This window comes from Phytophthora cinnamomi, assembly GCF_018691715.1.
Source record: "Phytophthora cinnamomi strain GKB4 chromosome Unknown Contig90, whole genome shotgun sequence".
Taxonomy (NCBI): domain Eukaryota; phylum Oomycota; class Peronosporomycetes; order Peronosporales; family Peronosporaceae; genus Phytophthora; species Phytophthora cinnamomi.
The window spans coordinates 122,093-140,072 of record NW_027151023.1 but is presented as its reverse complement, the minus strand read 5'-3'; the positions used below and the strand labels follow the sequence as shown (position 1 = coordinate 140,072).

General features: G+C 56.8%; 5 protein-coding genes across 5 annotated transcripts; 4 read left to right on the top strand and 1 right to left on the bottom strand.

Annotated features, from left to right (window-relative positions):
- Positions 1 to 177: 177 nt before the first annotated feature.
- IUM83_18321 (putative integrase) lies at positions 178 to 1,877 on the top strand (the record flags this gene model as incomplete). Its single annotated transcript, XM_067943312.1, has 2 exons — positions 178 to 1,201; positions 1,285 to 1,877. 2 exons carry the CDS (start codon positions 178 to 180, stop codon positions 1,875 to 1,877), a joined length of 1,617 nt encoding a protein of 538 aa, XP_067784524.1.
- Positions 1,878 to 1,915: 38 nt separating this feature from the next.
- On the top strand, positions 1,916 to 2,797 carry IUM83_18320 (Integrase catalytic core protein; the record flags this gene model as incomplete). The annotated part of the gene is made up of 1 exon (XM_067943311.1): positions 1,916 to 2,797. One exon carries the CDS (start codon positions 1,916 to 1,918, stop codon positions 2,795 to 2,797), a length of 882 nt encoding a protein of 293 aa, XP_067784523.1.
- A 2,682-nt stretch (positions 2,798 to 5,479) lies between these two features.
- IUM83_18319 (putative integrase) lies at positions 5,480 to 9,384 on the top strand (the record flags this gene model as incomplete). The annotated part of the gene is made up of 5 exons (XM_067943310.1): positions 5,480 to 5,643; positions 5,774 to 5,978; positions 6,145 to 7,809; positions 7,970 to 8,909; positions 8,978 to 9,384. 5 exons carry the CDS (start codon positions 5,480 to 5,482, stop codon positions 9,382 to 9,384), a joined length of 3,381 nt encoding a protein of 1,126 aa, XP_067784474.1.
- A 348-nt stretch (positions 9,385 to 9,732) lies between these two features.
- On the top strand, positions 9,733 to 13,741 carry IUM83_18318 (Retrovirus-related Pol polyprotein from transposon TNT 1-94; the record flags this gene model as incomplete). Its single annotated transcript, XM_067943309.1, has 3 exons — positions 9,733 to 10,024; positions 10,117 to 11,058; positions 11,133 to 13,741. 3 exons carry the CDS (start codon positions 9,733 to 9,735, stop codon positions 13,739 to 13,741), a joined length of 3,843 nt encoding a protein of 1,280 aa, XP_067784475.1.
- A 286-nt stretch (positions 13,742 to 14,027) lies between these two features.
- On the bottom strand, positions 14,028 to 16,103 carry IUM83_18317 (Copia protein; the record flags this gene model as incomplete). Its single annotated transcript, XM_067943308.1, has 3 exons — positions 14,028 to 14,789; positions 14,863 to 15,319; positions 15,394 to 16,103. The coding sequence occupies 3 exons, from the start codon at positions 16,101 to 16,103 to the stop codon at positions 14,028 to 14,030; spliced, it is 1,929 nt and encodes a 642-aa protein (XP_067784470.1).
- Positions 16,104 to 17,980: the final 1,877 nt, after the last annotated feature.

Sequence of the window (17,980 nt, the reverse complement as noted above, 5' to 3'; positions counted from 1 at the left end):
GTCTACGACCAAGTGAACCAGTGCAAGATCCCAGTACGACCTTCTTCACATGCGCGTTTGGGTCACGCGCCAAATGACGTTCTTCGGAAGATGGTCTCAAGTGGCATGGTGACGGGTGCGAAAATGCCGACATCGTCGAAGAAGTCAAGCCAGTGTCGTGGGTGCCAACAAGGGAAAATGGTGCAAAAGCCCTTCCCAAGCAACCCGAACAAGCGCAAGTACAAGCCGTTCGAGTTCCTCCACTTCGAGATTTGCGGGCCCATGGAAGAAGAGTCGCTGGGTGGCAGCCGCTACCTGCTCCTCATCACGGACGAAGCCAGCGGCTGCATGTCGGGATTCTGTCTGCGAGCCAGGTCGGAGAGTGAAGGCTGCTTGCGCCGATTCATCACCAAGGTGGAGAAGCAATTCGATGCCAGGGTGAAGTTCGTGCGCCATGACGGAGCCAAGGAGTTCGCGACCAATTCGCTCTTGGCGTACTACGAAGACCACGGCATCGAAGTGCAGCCCACGGTTCGGTATGCGCACCAAACCAACGCGACGGCTGAACGCGCCAACCGAACCATCGTGACCATCGGCCGCAGCATGCTTCACTACGCCGGGTTGGACAAGACGTTCTGGGCGGAAGCAGCGATGACGGCGATTTACATCAAGAATCGTCTGCCGTCACCCAAGTCGCCCGACAAAACTCCGTTCGAGATCGTCTACAAGTCCAAGCCCAACGTCAAGCACATGCGGATCTTCGGGTGCAAGGCCTACGTTTTGACGCCGAAGGAGAAGCGACTCAAGTGGGACCCGAAAGCTCGTGAAGGAATTTTCATGGGTTACGAGGAGCGTTCCAAGGCGTATCGAGTTTATGACATCGAGGCGGGGCAGGTGGTCATCTCTCGCGATGTCACATTCGATGAGTCAAGCTTCGACGACTCCAAGGCTGCTGATGGTGAAGAAGTCAACCGACTTACCGACGTTTTCGACGACATGCAAGTCTCCGACGACTCCGGCACAAGGGTGTTCACGCAGGCGGGGAAGCGCAAATCGCGTCCGGACAACCAAGATCGCGACAATGTTCGGCGTCCTCGTCGCAGTGCTGGACTCGAAGAAGCAAGTGCGCCTGGACGCTCGGAAGACGAAGACCAACGTGAATCTACGGCGGCGCAAGAAGAAAAATCGGAAGAAGACGATGAAGACGGCTCGACCCACCCATGTTCTGGCGTGCAAGTGCGAATGCTGTGGAAGCAAGTGACAGCGCGGAGCCGAAGACGTTTCAAGAAGCTGTGAACGGACCAGACCAAGTCCAGTGGCGCAAGGCAATTCGCGCCGAACTCAAGTCAATGCGGCTGCGAGGTGTTTTCCGCGCCGCCAAACTGCCCAACAACCAGCGCGCAGTCGGTACCAAGTGGGTGTTCAAGATCAAGCGCAACGCGGACGGATCGATCGAGAAGTTCAAGGCTCGGCTCGTCGCGAAAGGCTTCGTGCAGAAGTATGGCATCGACTACACCGAGACGTTTTCGCCCGTGGTCAAGTACGTCACGCTGCGAATGATCATTGCGGTTGCCAAGTACTTCGGATGGCCGATGGACCAGCTCGACGTGGTGACTGCGTTCCTGTACGGCTTGATGAAGGAGAAGGTGTTCTGCAGCGTGCCTGAAGGCGTGGAACTGGACGACGGTTTCGACTGCGTGGAACTGCTCAAGGCGATTTACGGACTCAAGCAAGCTTCGCGAGTTTGGAACGAGACCTTCGACGAGTATGTGCGCTCCATCGGTTTTCGCGTGTCAAGCTACGACCCATGCCTCTACATCAAGGTCGTCGACGGCGAATGCGTTCTGCTGCTGGTCTACGTGGACGACGTCTTGGTGACCGGAAGTTCGGCGAAATGATCGCGGAAGTCAAGCGCCAACTCAAGTCGCGGTTCGAGATGACCGACAGTGGCAAGTGTTCCTTCATCCTCGGGATCGAGGTGGTCGACAACGCGGATGGCAGTGTTACGCTGAGCCAAGCTCGCTACATCAACGACATCCTGGAGCGCTTCGGCATGCAAGACTGCAAACCCGCTGCAAGTCCGGTCGACATCAGCATGAAGCTAGTCTCAAGCGACGCCATGACCAAGTTGGACGCGCCATTTCGCGAGGCTGTCGGTGCACTCATGCACTTGATGACATCGACTCGCCCGGACATTGCGTTCGCTGTCGGCTACGTGTCACGCTTCATGGAGAACCCGCAAGTCGAGCACTGGATTGCGGTCAAGCGCATCTTCCGCTACCTTCAAGGGACCAAGTCGCACGGAATCCGCTTCTCGCCGGGCAAGGACATCGACTTTCAAGGTTACTCGGATGCCGACTGGGCTGGTGATCTTAGTGATCGCAAGTCTACGTCGGGCTACCTGTTCCAAGTCGCCGGCGGACCGATCTCGTGGGGTTCCAAGAAGCAGTCAAGTGTGTCGCTCTCGACAAGCGAGGCCGAGTACATCGCACTGAGTTTGGCGATTCAAGAAGGCAAGTGGGTGCACAAGCTGCTGTGCGAGATCCTGGTTGCTGCAGGCGGAGTCACGCCCGAGTTGAAGATTTTCGAAGACAACCAGTCGTGCATCAAGATGACCAAGAACCCCGTCAACCATGGCCGCGCCAAGCACATCGACATCAAGTACCATCACATCCGCGACGAAGTCAAGCGCGGCGAAGTGATCGTCGAGTACTGCGAGACTGCCACCATGCTGGCCGACATCATGACCAAGGGACTTGCCGGACCACGCCACAAGGACTTGACGGCTGCGCTCGGCGTTCACGCGTGTTCGCATTGAGGGGGCGTGTTGCAGGGTACTGAACCTTGGTACACTGTACCAGTTCCGAGGTACCCGAACCGGTTAACCGAACCGGTCCAATACGACCACACGTTGATTAGACGAGTAGGTTGATTGGACGAGTAGTGTAGAATGATGGTTGATTAGACGCACTAGTTGATAGGACGCACGGCCGCGTGTCTTTAGCACTAGCCTAGGGTGTAAGCTCCAACAATCCAATCACTTCTGAATTTCGATTCAACCCCCCAAGTGACCTTCCTCGCCTCGCCCCAAGCCTCGGCGGTGTCTACGACCAAGTCTCCAAGTGCAAGATCCCAGTACGACCTTCTTCAACTACGCCGGGTTGGACAAGACGTTCTGGGCGGAAGCAGCGATGACGGCGATCTACATCAAGAATCGTCTGCCGTCACCCAAGTCGCCCGACAAAACTCCGTTCGAGATCGTCTACAAGTCCAAGCCCAACGTCAAGCACATGCGGATCTTCGGGTGCAAGGCCTACGTTTTGACGCCGAAGGAGAAGCGACTCAAGTGGGACCCGAAAGCTCGTGAAGGAATTTTCATGGGTTACGAGGAGCGTTCCAAGGCGTATCGAGTTTATGACATCGAGGCGGGGCAGGTGGTCATCTCTCGCGATGTCACATTCGATGAGTCAAGCTTCGACGACTCCAAGGCTGCTGAGGGTGAAGAAGTCAACCGACTTACCGACGTTTTCGACGACATGCAAGTCTCCGACGACTCCGGCACAAGGGTGTTCACGCAGGCGGGGAAGCGCAAATCGCGTCCGGACAACCAAGATCGCGACAATGTTCGGCGTCCTCGTCGCAGTGCTGGACTCGAAGAAGCAAGTGCGCCTGGACGCTCGGAAGACGAAGACCAACGTGAATCTACGGCGGCGCAAGAAGAAAAATCGGAAGAAGACGATGAAGACGGCTCGACTCCACCCATGTTCTGGCGTGCAAGTGCGAATGCGGTGGAAGCAAGTGACAGCGCGGAGCCGAAGACGTTTCAAGAAGCTGTGAACGGACCAGACCAAGTCCAGTGGCGCAAGGCAATTCGCGCCGAACTCAAGTCAATGCGGCTGCGAGGTGTTTTCCGCGCCGCCAAACTGCCCAACAACCAGCGCGCAGTCGGTACCAAGTGGGTGTTCAAGATCAAGCGCAACGCGGACGGATCGATCGAGAAGTTCAAGGCTCGGCTCGTCGCGAAAGGCTTCGTGCAGAAGTATGGCATCGACTACACCGAGACGTTTTCGCCCGTGGTCAAGTACGTCACGCTGCGAATGATCATTGCGGTTGCCAAGTACTTCGGATGGCCGATGGACCAGCTCGACGTGGTGACTGCGTTCCTGTACGGCTTGATGAAGGAGAAGGTGTTCTGCAGCGTGCCTGAAGGCGTGGAACTGGACGACGGTTTCGACTGCGTGGAACTGCTCAAAGCGATTTACGGGCTCAAGCAAGCTTCGCGTGTTTGGAACGAGACCTTCGACGAGTATGTGCGCTCCATCGGTTTTCGCGTGTCAAGCTACGACCCCTGCCTCAAAGTGATTCAAGCGGAAGTTGGGGTTGAATCGAAATTCGAAGTGATTGGATTGACGCCAACTCGTCTAATCAACGTGTGGTCGTATTGGACCGGTTCGGTTAACCGGTGACTGTGGCAAGTCATCGCCGCGGACTTCGATGATGTCTGAGTACTCGTGCCTTGGAACCCCACGAGATCGGTCCGCCGGCGACTTGGAACAGGTAGCCCGACGTAGACTTGCAGTGCGACTCGGAAGATGCGCTTGACCGCAATCCAGTGCTCGACTTGCGGGTTCTCCATGAAGCGTGACACGTTTCGTCGCTTGAGACCTTCATGCTGATGTCGACTTGCAGCGGGTTTGCAGTCTTGCATGCCGAAGCGCTCCAGGATGTCGTTGATGTAGCGAGCGGCTGAACCACCTCGATCGTCGGTCATCTCGAACCGCGTTGGCGCTTGACTTCCGCGAACGTCGTCCACGTAGACCAGCAGCAGAACGCATTCGCCGTCGACGACCTTGATGTAGAGGCATGGGTCGTAGCGAGACGCGAAAACCGATTCAAGCTGCCGCCTTGAGCAGACGCAGTCGAAACCGTCGTCCAGTTCCACGCCTTCAGGCGCTGCAGAACACCTCTCCTTCATCAAGACGCAGTCACCACGTCGAGCTGGTCCATCGGCCATCCGGCCGTTCTCGGTGTAGTCGATGCCAGCTTGAACTTGATCGGGGATGCGTGCGGTCGCGCACAGGGTACTGAACCTTGGTACACTGTGCGTGACCAGTTCAGGTACCCGAACCGGTTGGTCCGAACCGGTCAATACGACCACACGTTGATTAGACGAGTAGGTTGATTGGACGAGCAGTGTAGAATGATGGTTGATTAGACGCACTTGTTGATAGGACGCACGGCCGCGTGTCTTTAGCACTAGCCTAGGTGTAAGCTCAACAATCCAATCACTTCGAATTTCGATTCAACCCCCCAAGTGACCTTCCTCGCCTCGCCCCAAGCCTCGGCGGTGTCAACGACCAACAAGTGCAAGATCCCAGTACGACCTTCTTCAGGTTATGAGCCCAAGCACCATGTCCTCTGTCCAAGACACCAAGATCTCCATCGACAAGTTCAACGGCGACAACTACGCCACGTGGAACCGCTACATGCGTGGCGTGTCCTGACCAAGTCGGTGTGGAGCGTCGTGAACCGCGAGACGAAACCAAGCTTCGCGGACACGAGGGCCAAGGACGACTACGTCAAGTCGAGCAACATCGCGTTCGGCCTGATGTTGCTCCACATGGATGCTGACTACCATCATGTGGTCGACGACTGCGAGGAAGCGTGGGTGGCCTGGACGCGACTGCGTTCGCTCTACGGGGGGCGCAGAAGGCTGGACGCATCTACCTGAAGCGCCAGCTCTTCAGCATGGAGATGGCAGAAGGCGGCAATGTGCTTCATCATTGCAATGAAGTCTCAACATCAGCGCCAAGCTCAGCAACATCGGCGCCAAGATGGAGGATGAAGACGTGGCGATCTGCTTGCTCAGGAGTCTGCCCAAGAGTTTCGAGAACGTCGTTCTCAACTTGGAGATGAGCAACGCAGAGCTGCGCACTCAAGATGTGATCAAGGTGCTCACGAATGAGCACATCAAGCGGCAGGGCGACCAGACGGCTCAGGTGAAGATTGAAGACGCTGCGAGGGCCTTCAATGCCGAGCGTGAAAGTCGCCACTGCACGTACTGCGGAAAATCGGGGCACGTCGTGGAAAGTGCTGGACCAAGCAGAAGGAGAGAATCGAGGTGCACGACGTGGCCGGTCTGGTCGCGGTGCGAACAACGTCCAGTGGCGTGACGACAGCGATGACGACTGCGTCGCGTTCGCGGTCTCTATGGAGTGTGGAGTCTCCAGGACCAACAAGTTTCAAGGCTCATGGGCGATCGACAGTGGTGCCACGCACCACATCTGCAACGACAAGGCCAAGTTTGTCGACATCAAGGTGTGCGACGAAGGTGAACTCACGGTCGCCAACGGCAACACGGCCAAGATCATGGGAGTCGGGACGGTCATGCAGCGGGTCACTTTGCCCAACGGCAAGGAGCGCGACATCCGCATTCAAGATGCACTTTACGTGCCAAGCATGAACAAGAACCTGCTTTCGGTGCCGCAGATCAACCGAAGCGGACTGTTCAAGGTGGTGTTTGATGGTGCTGAAATGCACATCGCACAGAAGAAGTCGAAGAAAATCGTGGCTTCCGCGGACCTGATCGACGGCCTCTACTGGCTCCGAGTCCCAAGCTGCGCTGCGAATTCGGTGTCCAAGGCGTCGGTCAACGCGGTGGATCTTCATGCGCGTTTGGGTCACGCGCCGAATGACGTTCTTCGGAAGATGGTCTCAAGTGGCATGGTGACGGGTGCGAAAATGCCGACATCGTCGAAGAAGTCAAGCCAATGTCGTGGGTGCCAACAAGGAAAATGGTGCAAAGCCCTTCCCAAGCAACCCGAACAAGCGCAAGTACAAGCCGTTCGAGTTCCTCCACTTCGACATCTGCGGGCCCATGGAGAAGAGTCGCTGGGTGGCAGCCGCTACCTGCTGCTCATCACGGACGAAGCCAGCGGCTGCATGTCGGGATTCTGTCTGCGAGCCAGGTCGGAGAGTGAAGGCTGCTTGCGCCGATTCATCACCAAGGTGGAGAAGCAATTCGATGCGAGGGTGAAGTTCGTGCGCCATGACGGAGCCAAGGAGTTCGCGACCAATTCGCTCTTGGCGTACTACGCAGACCACGGCATCGAAGTGCAGCCCACGGTTCGGTATGCGCACCAAACCAACGCGACGGCTGAACGCGCCAACCGAACCATCGTGACCATCGACCGCAGCATGTTTCACTGCGCTGGGTTGGACAAGACGTTCTGGGCGGAAGCAGCGATGACGGCGATTTACATCAAGAATCGTCTGCCGTCACCCAAGTCGCCCGACAAAACGCCGTTTGAGATCGTCTACAAGTCCAAGCCCAACGTCAAGCACATGCGGATCTTCGGGTGCAAGGCCTACGATTTGACGCCGAAGGAGAAGCGACTTAAGTGGGACCCGAAAGCTCGTGAAGGAATTTTCATGGGTTACGAGGAGCGTTCCAAGGCGTATCAAGTTTATGACATCGAGGCGGGCCAGGTGGTCATATCTCGCGATGTCACATTCGATGAGTCAAGCTTCAACGCCTCCAAGGCTGCCGATGGTGAAGAAGTCAACCGACTTACCGACGTTTTCGACGACATGCAAGTCTCCGACGACTCCGGCACAAGGGTGTTCACGCAGGCGGGGAAGCGCAATTCGCGTCCGGACAACCAAGATCGCGACAATGTTCGGTGTCCTCGTCGCAGTGCTGGACTCGAAGAAGCAAGTGCGCCTGGACGCTCGGAAGACGAAGACCAACGTGAATCTACGGCGGCGCAGAAGAAAAATCGGAAGAAGACGATGAAGACGGCTCGACCCCACCCATGTTCTGGCGTGCAAGTGCGAATGATGTGGAAGCAAGTGATAGCGCGGAGCCGAAGACGTTTCAAGAAGCTGTGAACGGACCAGACCAAGTCCAGTGGCGCAAGGCAATTCGCGCCGAACTCAAGTCAATGCGGCTGCGAGGTGTTTTCCGCGCCGCCAAACTGCCAACAACCAGCGCGCAGTCGGTACCAAGTGGGTGTTCAAGATCAATCGCAACGCGGACGGATCGATCGAAGTTCAAGGCTCGGCTCGTCGCGAAAGGCTTCGTGCGAAGTATGGCATCGACTACACCGAGACGTTTTCGCCCGTGGTCAAGTACGTCACGCTGCGAATGATCATTGCGGTTGCCAAGTACTTCGGATGGCCGATGGACCAGCTCGACGTGGTGACTGCGTTCCTGTACGGCTTGATGAAGGAGAAGGTGTTCTGCAGCGTGCCTGAAGGCGTGGAACTGGACGACGGTTTCGACTGCGTGGAACTGCTCAAGGCGATTTACGGGCTCAAGCAAGCTTCGCGAGTTTGGAACGAGACCTTCGACGGTATGTGCGCTCCATCGGTTTTCGCGTGTCAAGCTACGACCCTGCCTCTACATCAAGGTCGTCGACGGCGAATGCGTTCTGCTGCTGGTCTACGTGGACGACGTCTTGGTGACCGGAAGTTCGGCGAAATGATCGCGGAAGTCAAGCGCCAACTCAAGTCGCGGTTCGAGATGACCGACAGTGGCAAGTGTTCCTTCATCCTCGGGATCGAGGTGGTCGACAACGCGGATGGCAGTGTTACGCTGAGCCAAGCTCGCTACATCAACGACATCCTGGAGCGCTTCGGCATGCAAGACTGCAAACCCGCTGCAAGTCCGGTCGACATCAGCATGAAGCTAGTCTCAAGCGACGCCATGACCAAGTTGGACGCGCCATTTCGCGAGGCTGTCGGTGCACTCATGCACTTGATGACATCGACTCGCCCGGACATTGCGTTCGCTGTCGGCTACGTGTCACGCTTCATGGAGAACCCGCAAGTCGAGCACTGGATTGCGGTCAAGCGCATCTTCCGCTACCTTCAAGGGACCAAGTCGCACGGAATCCGCTTCTCGCCGGGCAAGGACATCGACTTTCAAGGTTACTCGGATGCCGACTGGGCTGGTGATCTTAGTGATCGCAAGTCTACGTCGGGCTACCTGTTCAAGTCGCCGGCGGACCGATCTCGTGGGGTTCCAAGAAGCAGTCAAGTGTGTCGCTCTCGACAAGCGAGGCCGAGTACATCGCACTGAGTTTGGCGATTCAAGAAGGCAAGTGGGTGCACAAGCTGCTGTGCGAGATCCTGGTTGCTGCAGGCGGAGTCACGCCCGAGTTGAAGATTTTCGAAGACAACCAGTCGTGCATCAAGATGACCAAGAACCCCGTCAACCATGGCCGCGCCAAGCACATCGACATCAAGTACCATCACATCCGCGACGAAGTCAAGCGCGGCGAAGTGATCGTCGAGTACTGCGAGACTGCCACCATGCTGGCCGACATCATGACCAAGGGACTTGCCGGACCACGCCACAAGGACTTGACGGCTGCGCTCGGCGTTCACGCGTGTTCGCATTGAGGGGCGTGTTGCAGGGTACTGAACCTTGGTACACTGTACCAGTTCCGAGGTACCCGAACCGGTTAACCGAACCGGTCCAATACGACCACACGTTGATTAGACGAGTAGGTTGATTGGACGAGTAGTGTAGAATGATGGTTGATTAGACGCACTAGTTGATAGGACGCACGGCCGCGTGTCTTTAGCACTAGCCTAGGGTGTAAGCTCCAACAATCCAATCACTTCTGAATTTCGATTCAACCCCCAAGTGACCTTCCTCGCCTCGCCCCAAGCCTCGGCGGTGTCTACGCCCAAGTCTCAAGTGCAAGATCCCAGTACGACCTTCTTCAGGTTATGAGCCCAAGCACCATGTCCTCTGTCCAAGACACCAAGATCTCCATCGACAAGTTCAACGGCGACAACTACGCCACGTGGAACCGCTACATGCGTGGCGTGTTCCTGACCAAGTCGGTGTGGAGCGTCGTGAACCGCGAGACGAAACCAAGCTTCGCGGACACGAGGGCCAAGGACGACTACGTCAAGTCGAGCAACATCGCGTTCGGCCTGATGTTGCTCCACATGGATGCTGACTACCATCATGTGGTCGACGACTGCGAGGAAGCGTGGGTGGCCTGGACGCGACTGCGTTCGCTCTACGGGGGTCGCAGAAGGCTGGACGCATCTACCTGAAGCGCCAGCTCTTCAGCATGGAGATGGCAGAAGGCGGCAATGTGCTTCATCATTGCAATGAAGTCCTCAACATCAGCGCCAAGCTCAGCAACATCGGCGCCAAGATGGAGGATGAAGACGTGGCGATCTGCTTGCTCAGGAGTCTGCCCAAGAGTTTCGAGAACGTCGTTCTCAACTTGGAGATGAGCAACGCAGAGCTGCGCACTCAAGATGTGATCAAGGTGCTCACGAATGAGCACATCAAGCGGCAGGGCGAGAAGACGGCTCAGGTGAAGATTGAAGACGCTGCGAGGGCCTTCAATGCCGAGCGTGAAAGTCGCCACTGCACGTACTGCGGAAAATCGGGGCACGTCATGGAAAAGTGCTGGACCAAGCAGAAGGAGGAGAATCGAGGTGCACGACGTGGCCGGTCTGGTCGCGGTGCGAACAACGTCCAGTGGCGTGACGACAGCGATGACGACTGCGTCGCGTTCGCGGTCTCTATGGAGTGTGGAGTCTCCAGGACCAACAAGTTTCAAGGCTCATGGGCGATCGACAGTGGTGCCACGCACCACATCTGCAACGACAAGGCCAAGTTTGTCGACATCAAGGTGTGCGACGAAGGTGAACTCACGGTCGCCAACGGCAACACGGCCAAGATCATGGGAGTCGGGACGGTCATGCAGCGGGTCACTTTGCCCAACGGCAAGGAGCGCGACATCCGCATTCAAGATGCACTTTACGTGCCAAGCATGAACAAGAACCTGCTTTCGGTGCCGCAGATCAACCGAAGCGGACTGTTCAAGGTGGTGTTTGATGGTGCTGAAATGCACATCGCACAGAAGAAGTCGAAGAAAATCGTGGCTTCCGCGGACCTGATCGACGGCCTCTACTGGCTCCGAGTCCCAAGCTGCGCTGCGAATTCGGTGTCCAAGGCGTCGGTCAACGCGGTGGATCTTCATGCGCGTTTGGGTCACGCGCCGAATGACGTTCTTCGGAAGATGGTCTCAAGTGGCATGGTGACGGGTGCGAAAATGCCGACATCGTCGAAGAAGTCAAGCCAATGTCGTGGGTGCCAACAAGGGAAAATGGTGCAAAAGCCCTTCCCAAGCAACCCGAACAAGCGCAAGTACAAGCCGTTCGAGTTCCTCCACTTCGACATCTGCGGGCCCATGGAGAAGAGTCGCTGGGTGGCAGCCGCTACCTGCTGCTCATCACGGACGAAGCCAGCGGCTGCATGTCGGGATTCTGTCTGCGAGCCAGGTCGGAGAGTGAAGGCTGCTTGCGCCGATTCATCACCAAGGTGGAGAAGCAATTCGATGCCAGGGTGAAGTTCGTGCGCCATGACGGAGCCAAGGAGTTCGCGACCAATTCGCTCTTGGCGTACTACGAAGACCACGGCATCGAAGTGCAGCCCACGGTTCGGTATGCGCACCAAACCAACGCGACGGCTGAACGCGCCAACCGAACCATCGTGACCATCGGCCGCAGCATGCTTCACTACGCTGGGTTGGACAAGACGTTCTGGGCGGAAGCAGCGATGACGGCGATTTACATCAAGAATCGTCTGCCGTCACCCAAGTCGCCCGACAAAACTCCGTTCGAGATCGTCTACAAGTCCAAGCCCAACGTCAAGCACATGCGGATCTTCGGGTGCAAGGCCTACGTTTTGACGCCGAAGGAGAAGCGACTCAAGTGGGACCCGAAAGCTCGTGAAGGAATTTTCATGGGTTACGAGGAGCGTTCCAAGGCGTATCGAGTTTATGACATCGAGGCGGGGCAGGTGGTCATCTCTCGCGATGTCACATTCGATGAGTCAAGCTTCGACGACTCCAAGGCTGCTGATGGTGAAGAAGTCAACCGACTTACCGACGTTTTCGACGACATGCAAGTCTCCGACGACTCCGGCACAAGGGTGTTCACGCAGGCGGGGAAGCGCAAATCGCGTCCGGACAACCAAGATCGCGACAATGTTCGGCGTCCTCGTCGCAGTGCTGGACTCGAAGAAGCAAGTGCGCCTGGACGCTCGGAAGACGAAGACCAACGTGAATCTACGACGGCGCAAGAAGCAAAATCCGAAGAAGACGATGAAGACGGCTCGACCCCACCCATGTTCTGGCGTGCAAGTGCGAATGCTGTGGAAGCAAGTGACAGCGCGGAGCCGAAGACGTTTCAAGAAGCTGTGAACGGACCAGACCAAGTCCAGTGGCGCAAGGCAATTCGCGCCGAACTCAAGTCAATGCGGCTGCGAGGTGTTTTCCGCGCCGCCAAACTGCCCAACAACCAGCGCGCAGTCGGTACCAAGTGGGTGTTCAAGATCAAGCGCAACGCGGACGGATCGATCGAGAAGTTCAAGGCTCGGCTCGTCGCGAAAGGCTTCGTGCAGAAGTATGGCATCGACTACACCGAGACGTTTTCGCCCGTGGTCAAGTACGTCACGCTGCGAATGATCATTGCGGTTGCCAAGTACTTCGGATGGCCGATGGACCAGCTCGACGTGGTGACTGCGTTCCTGTACGGCTTGATGAAGGAGAAGGTGTTCTGCAGCGTGCCTGAAGGCGTGGAACTGGACGACGGTTTCGACTGCGTGGAACTGCTCAAGGCGATTTACGGGCTCAAGCAAGCTTCGCGAGTTTGGAACGAGACCTTCGACGAGTATGTGCGCTCCATCGGTTTTCGCGTATCAAGCTACGACCCCTGCCTCTACATCAAGGTCGTCGACGGCGAATGCGTTCTGCTGCTGGTCTACGTGGACGACGTCTTGGTGACCGGAAGTTCAGCGGAAATGATCGCGGAAGTCAAGCGCCAACTCAAGTCGCGGTTCGAGATGACCGACAGTGGCAAGTGTTCTTTCATCCTCGGGATCGAGGTGGTCGACAACGCGGATGGCAGTGTTACGCTGAGCCAAGCTCGCTACATCAACGACATCCTGGAGCGCTTCGGCATGCAAGACTGCAAACCCGCTGCAAGTCCGGTCGACATCAGCATGAAGCTGGTCTCAAGCGACGCCATGACCAAGTTGGACGCGCCATTTCGCGAGGCTGTCGGTGCACTCATGCACTTGATGACATCGACTCGCCCGGACATTGCGTTCGCTGTCGGCTACGTGTCACGCTTCATGGAGAACCCGCAAGTCGAGCACTGGATTGCGGTCAAGCGCATCTTCCGCTACCTTCAAGGGACCAAGTCGCACGGACTCCGTTTTTCGCCGGGCAAGGACATCGACTTTCAAGGTTACTCGGATGCCGACTGGGCTGGTGATCTTAGTGATCGCAAGTCTACGTCGGGCTACCTGTTCCAAGTCGCCGGCGGACCGATCTCGTGGGGTTCCAAGAAGCAGTCAAGTGTGTCGCTCTCGACAAGCGAGGCCGAGTACATCGCACTGAGTTTGGCGATTCAAGAAGGCAAGTGGGTGCACAAGCTGCTGTGCGAGATCCTGGTTGCTGCAGGCGGAGTCACGCCCGAGTTGAAGATTTTCGAAGACAACCAGTCGTGCATCAAGATGACCAAGAACCCCGTCAACCATGGCCGCGCCAAGCACATCGACATCAAGTACCATCACATCCGCGACGAAGTCAAGCGCGGCGAAGTGATCGTCGAGTACTGCGAGACTGCCACCATGCTGGCCGACATCATGACCAAGGGACTTGCCGGACCACGCCACAAGGACTTGACGGCTGCGCTCGGCGTTCACGCGTGTTCGCATTGAGGGGGCGTGTTGCAGGGTACTGAACCTTGGTACACTGTACCAGTTCCGAGGTACCCGAACCGGTTAACCGAACCGGTCCAATACGACCACACGTTGATTAGACGAGTAGGTTGATTGGACGAGCAGTGTAGAATGATGGTTGATTAGACGCACTAGTTGATAGGACGCACGGCCGCGTGTCTTTAGCACTAGCCTAGGGTGTAAGCTCCAACAATCCAATCACTTCTGAATTTCGATTCAACCCCCCAAGTGACCTTCCTCGCCTCGCCCCAAGCCTCGGCGGTGTCTACGACCAAGTCTCCAAGTGCAAGATCCCAGTACGACCTTCTTCATCATCGAATGTGACATCGCGAGAGATGACCACCTGCCCCGCCTCGATGTCATAAACTCGATACGCCTTGGAACGCTCCTCGTAACCCATGAAAATTCCTTCACGAGCTTTCGGGTCCCACTTGAGTCGCTTCTCCTTCGGCGTCAAAACGTAGGCCTTGCACCCGAAGATCCGCATGTGCTTCACGTTGGGCTTGGACTTGTAGACGATCTCGAACGGAGTTTTGTCGGGCGACTTGGGTGACGGCAGACGATTCTTGATGTAAATCGCCGTCATCGCTGCTTCCGCCCAGAACGTCTTGTCCAACCCAGCGTAGTGAAGCATGCTGCGGCCGATGGTCACGATGGTTCGGTTGGCGCGTTCAGCCGTCGCGTTGGTTTGGTGCGCATACCGAACCGTGGGCTGCACTTCGATGCCGTGGTCTTCGTAGTACGCCAAGAGCGAATTGGTCGCGAACTCCTTGGCTCCGTCATGGCGCACGAACTTCACCCTGGCATCGAATTGCTTCTCCACCTTGGTGATGAATCGGCGCAAGCAGCCTTCACTCTCCGACCTGGCTCGCAGACAGAATCCCGACATGCAGCCGCTGGCTTCGTCCGTGATGAGCAGCAGGTAGCGGCTGCCACCCAGCGACTCTTCTTCCATGGGCCCGCAGATGTCGAAGTGGAGGAACTCGAACGGCTTGTACTTGCGCTTGTTCGGGTTGCTTGGGAAGGGCTTTTGCACCATTTTCCCTTGTTGGCACCCACGACATTGGCTTCGACGATGTCGGCATTTTCGCACCCGTCACCATGCCACTTGCCATCTTCCGAAGAACGTCATTCGGCGCGTGACCCAAACGCGCATGAAGATCCACCGCGTTGACCGACGCCTTGGACACCGAATTCGCAGCGCAGCTTGGGACTCGGAGCCAGTAGAGGCCGTCGATCAGGTCCGCGGAAGCCACGATTTTCTTCGACTTCTTCTGTGCGATGTGCATTTCAGCACCATCAAACACCACCTTGAACAGTCCGCTTCGGTTGATCTGCGGCACCGAAAGCAGGTTCTTGTTCATGCTTGGCACGTAAAGTGCATCTTGAATGCGGATGTCGCGCTCCTTGCCGTTGGGCAAAGTGACCCGCTGCATGACCGTCCCGACTCCCATGATCTTGGCCGTGTTGCCGTTGGCGACCGTGAGTTCACCTTCGTCGCACACCTTGATGTCGACAAACTTGGCCTTGTCGTTGCAGATGTGGTGCGTGGCACCACTGTCGATCGCCCATGAGCCTTGAAACTTGTTGGTCCTGGAGACTCCACACTCCATAGAGACCGCGAACGCGACGCAGTCGTCATCGCTGTCGTCACGCCACTGGACGTTGTTCGCACCGCGACCAGACCGGCCACGTCGTGCACCTCGATTCTCTCCTTCTGCTTGGTCCAGCACTTTTCCACGACGTGCCCCGATTTTCCGCAGTACGTGCAGTGGCGACTTTCACGCTCGGCATTGAAGGCCCTCGCAGCGTCTTCAATCTTCACCTGAGCCGTCTTCTCGCCCTGCCGCTTGATGTGCTCATTCGTGAGCACCTTGATCACATCTTGAGTGCGCAGCTCTGCGTTGCTCATCTCCAAGTTGAGAACGACGTTCTCGAAACTCTTGGGCAGACTCCTGAGCAAGCAGATCGCCACGTCTTCATCCTCCATCTTGGCGCCGATGTTGCTGAGCTTGGCGCTGATGTTGAGGACTTCATTGCAATGATGAAGCACATTGCCGCCTTCTGCCATCTCCATGCTGAAGAGCTGGCGCTTCAGGTAGATGCGTCCAGCCTTCTGCGACCCCCCGTAGAGCGAACGCAGTCGCGTCCAGGCCACCCACGCTTCCTCGCAGTCGTCGACCACATGATGGTAGTCAGCATCCATGTGGAGCAACATCAGGCCGAACGCGATGTTGCTCGACTTGACGTAGTCGTCCTTGGCCCTCGTGTCCGCGAAGCTTGGTTTCGTCTCGCGGTTCACGACGCTCCACACCGACTTGGTCAGGAACACGCCACGCATGTAGCGGTTCCACGTGGCGTAGTTGTCGCCGTTGAACTTGTCGATGGAGATCTAAAAGTAAAGGTCGTTTGAGCACTTGATGTCAGAATGCAAAGTGATTGATTTAGGTCCTTAGTTCGCGAACTGCGTGCTACCTCTAAGCCTACTGGATATTCCTGCTGGATACACTCTACTGGATTCCTAACTGGATAGAAGGTCCTTCAGCCAATCAGCGAGTGCCACGTAGATGCCCATCCTGTACCCACAATCTTGTACCCACGCGTCCCATCATCAGCGTCCCGTAATCCTCGTCCCATCATCAGCGTCCCGTAATCCTCGTCCCATCATCACACGAATGATGGCGGCACCACTGAGTGAAGGTCACACCGGTACCTTACTGGTACACCGCAGCTGGTCGAGGCGATCCCTTGACAACATTCCCACGCGACTCGACGTCGGCTGCACCTTGGATCCCCAGCTTGTGTCGCAGAACTTCGAACTGCACAGAAGTGATCGCCTTCGTCATGATGTCGGCCAGCATGTCCTTCGTCGAGCAGTACTCCAACACCACCTGACCGTCTTCCACCTTCTCACGCACGAAGTGGTAGCGAATGTCGATGTGCTTGGTGCGCTTGTGGAACTCCGGGTTCTTGGCCAACGCGATGGAGCCTTGGTTGTCCTCGTAGATCTTGATTGCTTCATCGCTTGCCATTTCGCCGAGCTCGCGCAGAAACACCTTGAGCCACACCGCCTCCTGCGTCGCCTCTGACAGCGCCATGTACTCCGCCTCTGTAGATGACAGCGCCACCGTCCGCTGCTTCTTGCTCCTCCAGCTGATGCACCCGCCGTTCATCATGAACGCGTAGCCGCTTGTACTTCTTCTCGATTCGATGTCACCAGCCCAGTCTGCGTCCGAGTAGCCACACAACTCCGCAGCCGTCACCCTTCGAGAACTCGATGCCATGCGTGGGCGTGGCTTGCAGATACCGGAGCACACGCTTGAGGGCTTGCCAGTGTGTGGGACACGGGTCGGCGGCGAACTGACTCAGCACGCCTACTGCAGCAGCCAGGTCCGGACGCGTCGCCACCATCAGGTACATCAACGCGCCGACAGCACTCCGATACGGCACGTTCTTCATCGTGTCTTCATGCTTGCAGCCACCCTCGCACATGTTCTTGGTCAACTTAAGTCCTGGATCCTGCGGCGTCTTCACGGGTTTGCTGTCCTGCATGCCGAACTTGCTCAGGATCGACTTGAGAAACTTGGTCTGCCGCATCGTCACCTTGCCGGACTCCAAGTCGTTCTTGATCTCCATGCCGAGGAAGTACGTAAGCTCGCCGAGGTCTGTCATTTCGAACCGTTTGCTGAGTGCGCGCTTGGTCGACTCCATCAGCTCGTCGTCGTTGCTGGCCAGGATCAGGTCGTCCACGTAGATGACCACGAAGATCATGCTGTGTCCGTCGCGTTTCACGTAGACGCAATGGTCGGACTCGCACTTGGTGAACCCCAGCTTCAGCATGAACTCGTCGATGGTCTTGTTCCACATGCGCGGCGACTGCTTCAACCCGTACAATGACTGCTTCAGCTTGCACACGTAGTCCGGGTGGTCTTCATCGACGTAGCCGTCCGGTTGCACCATGTAGATCTCTTCGTCCAAGCCGCCATTCAGGAACGCCGTCTTCACATCCATCTGATGCAGCTTGAGACCATACTTGGCGGCCAAACTCAGCACGGCCCGGATCGACGTGAACTTGGCCACTGGAGCGAAGGTCTCGTCGTAGTCGATGCCGTACTTCTGCGAGAACCCTTGGCCACCAGACGCGCCTTGAACCGTTCGACCTCTCCAGCCTGGTTCTCCTTCACGCGAAACACCCATCTGTTGCCGATGGCCTTGCGT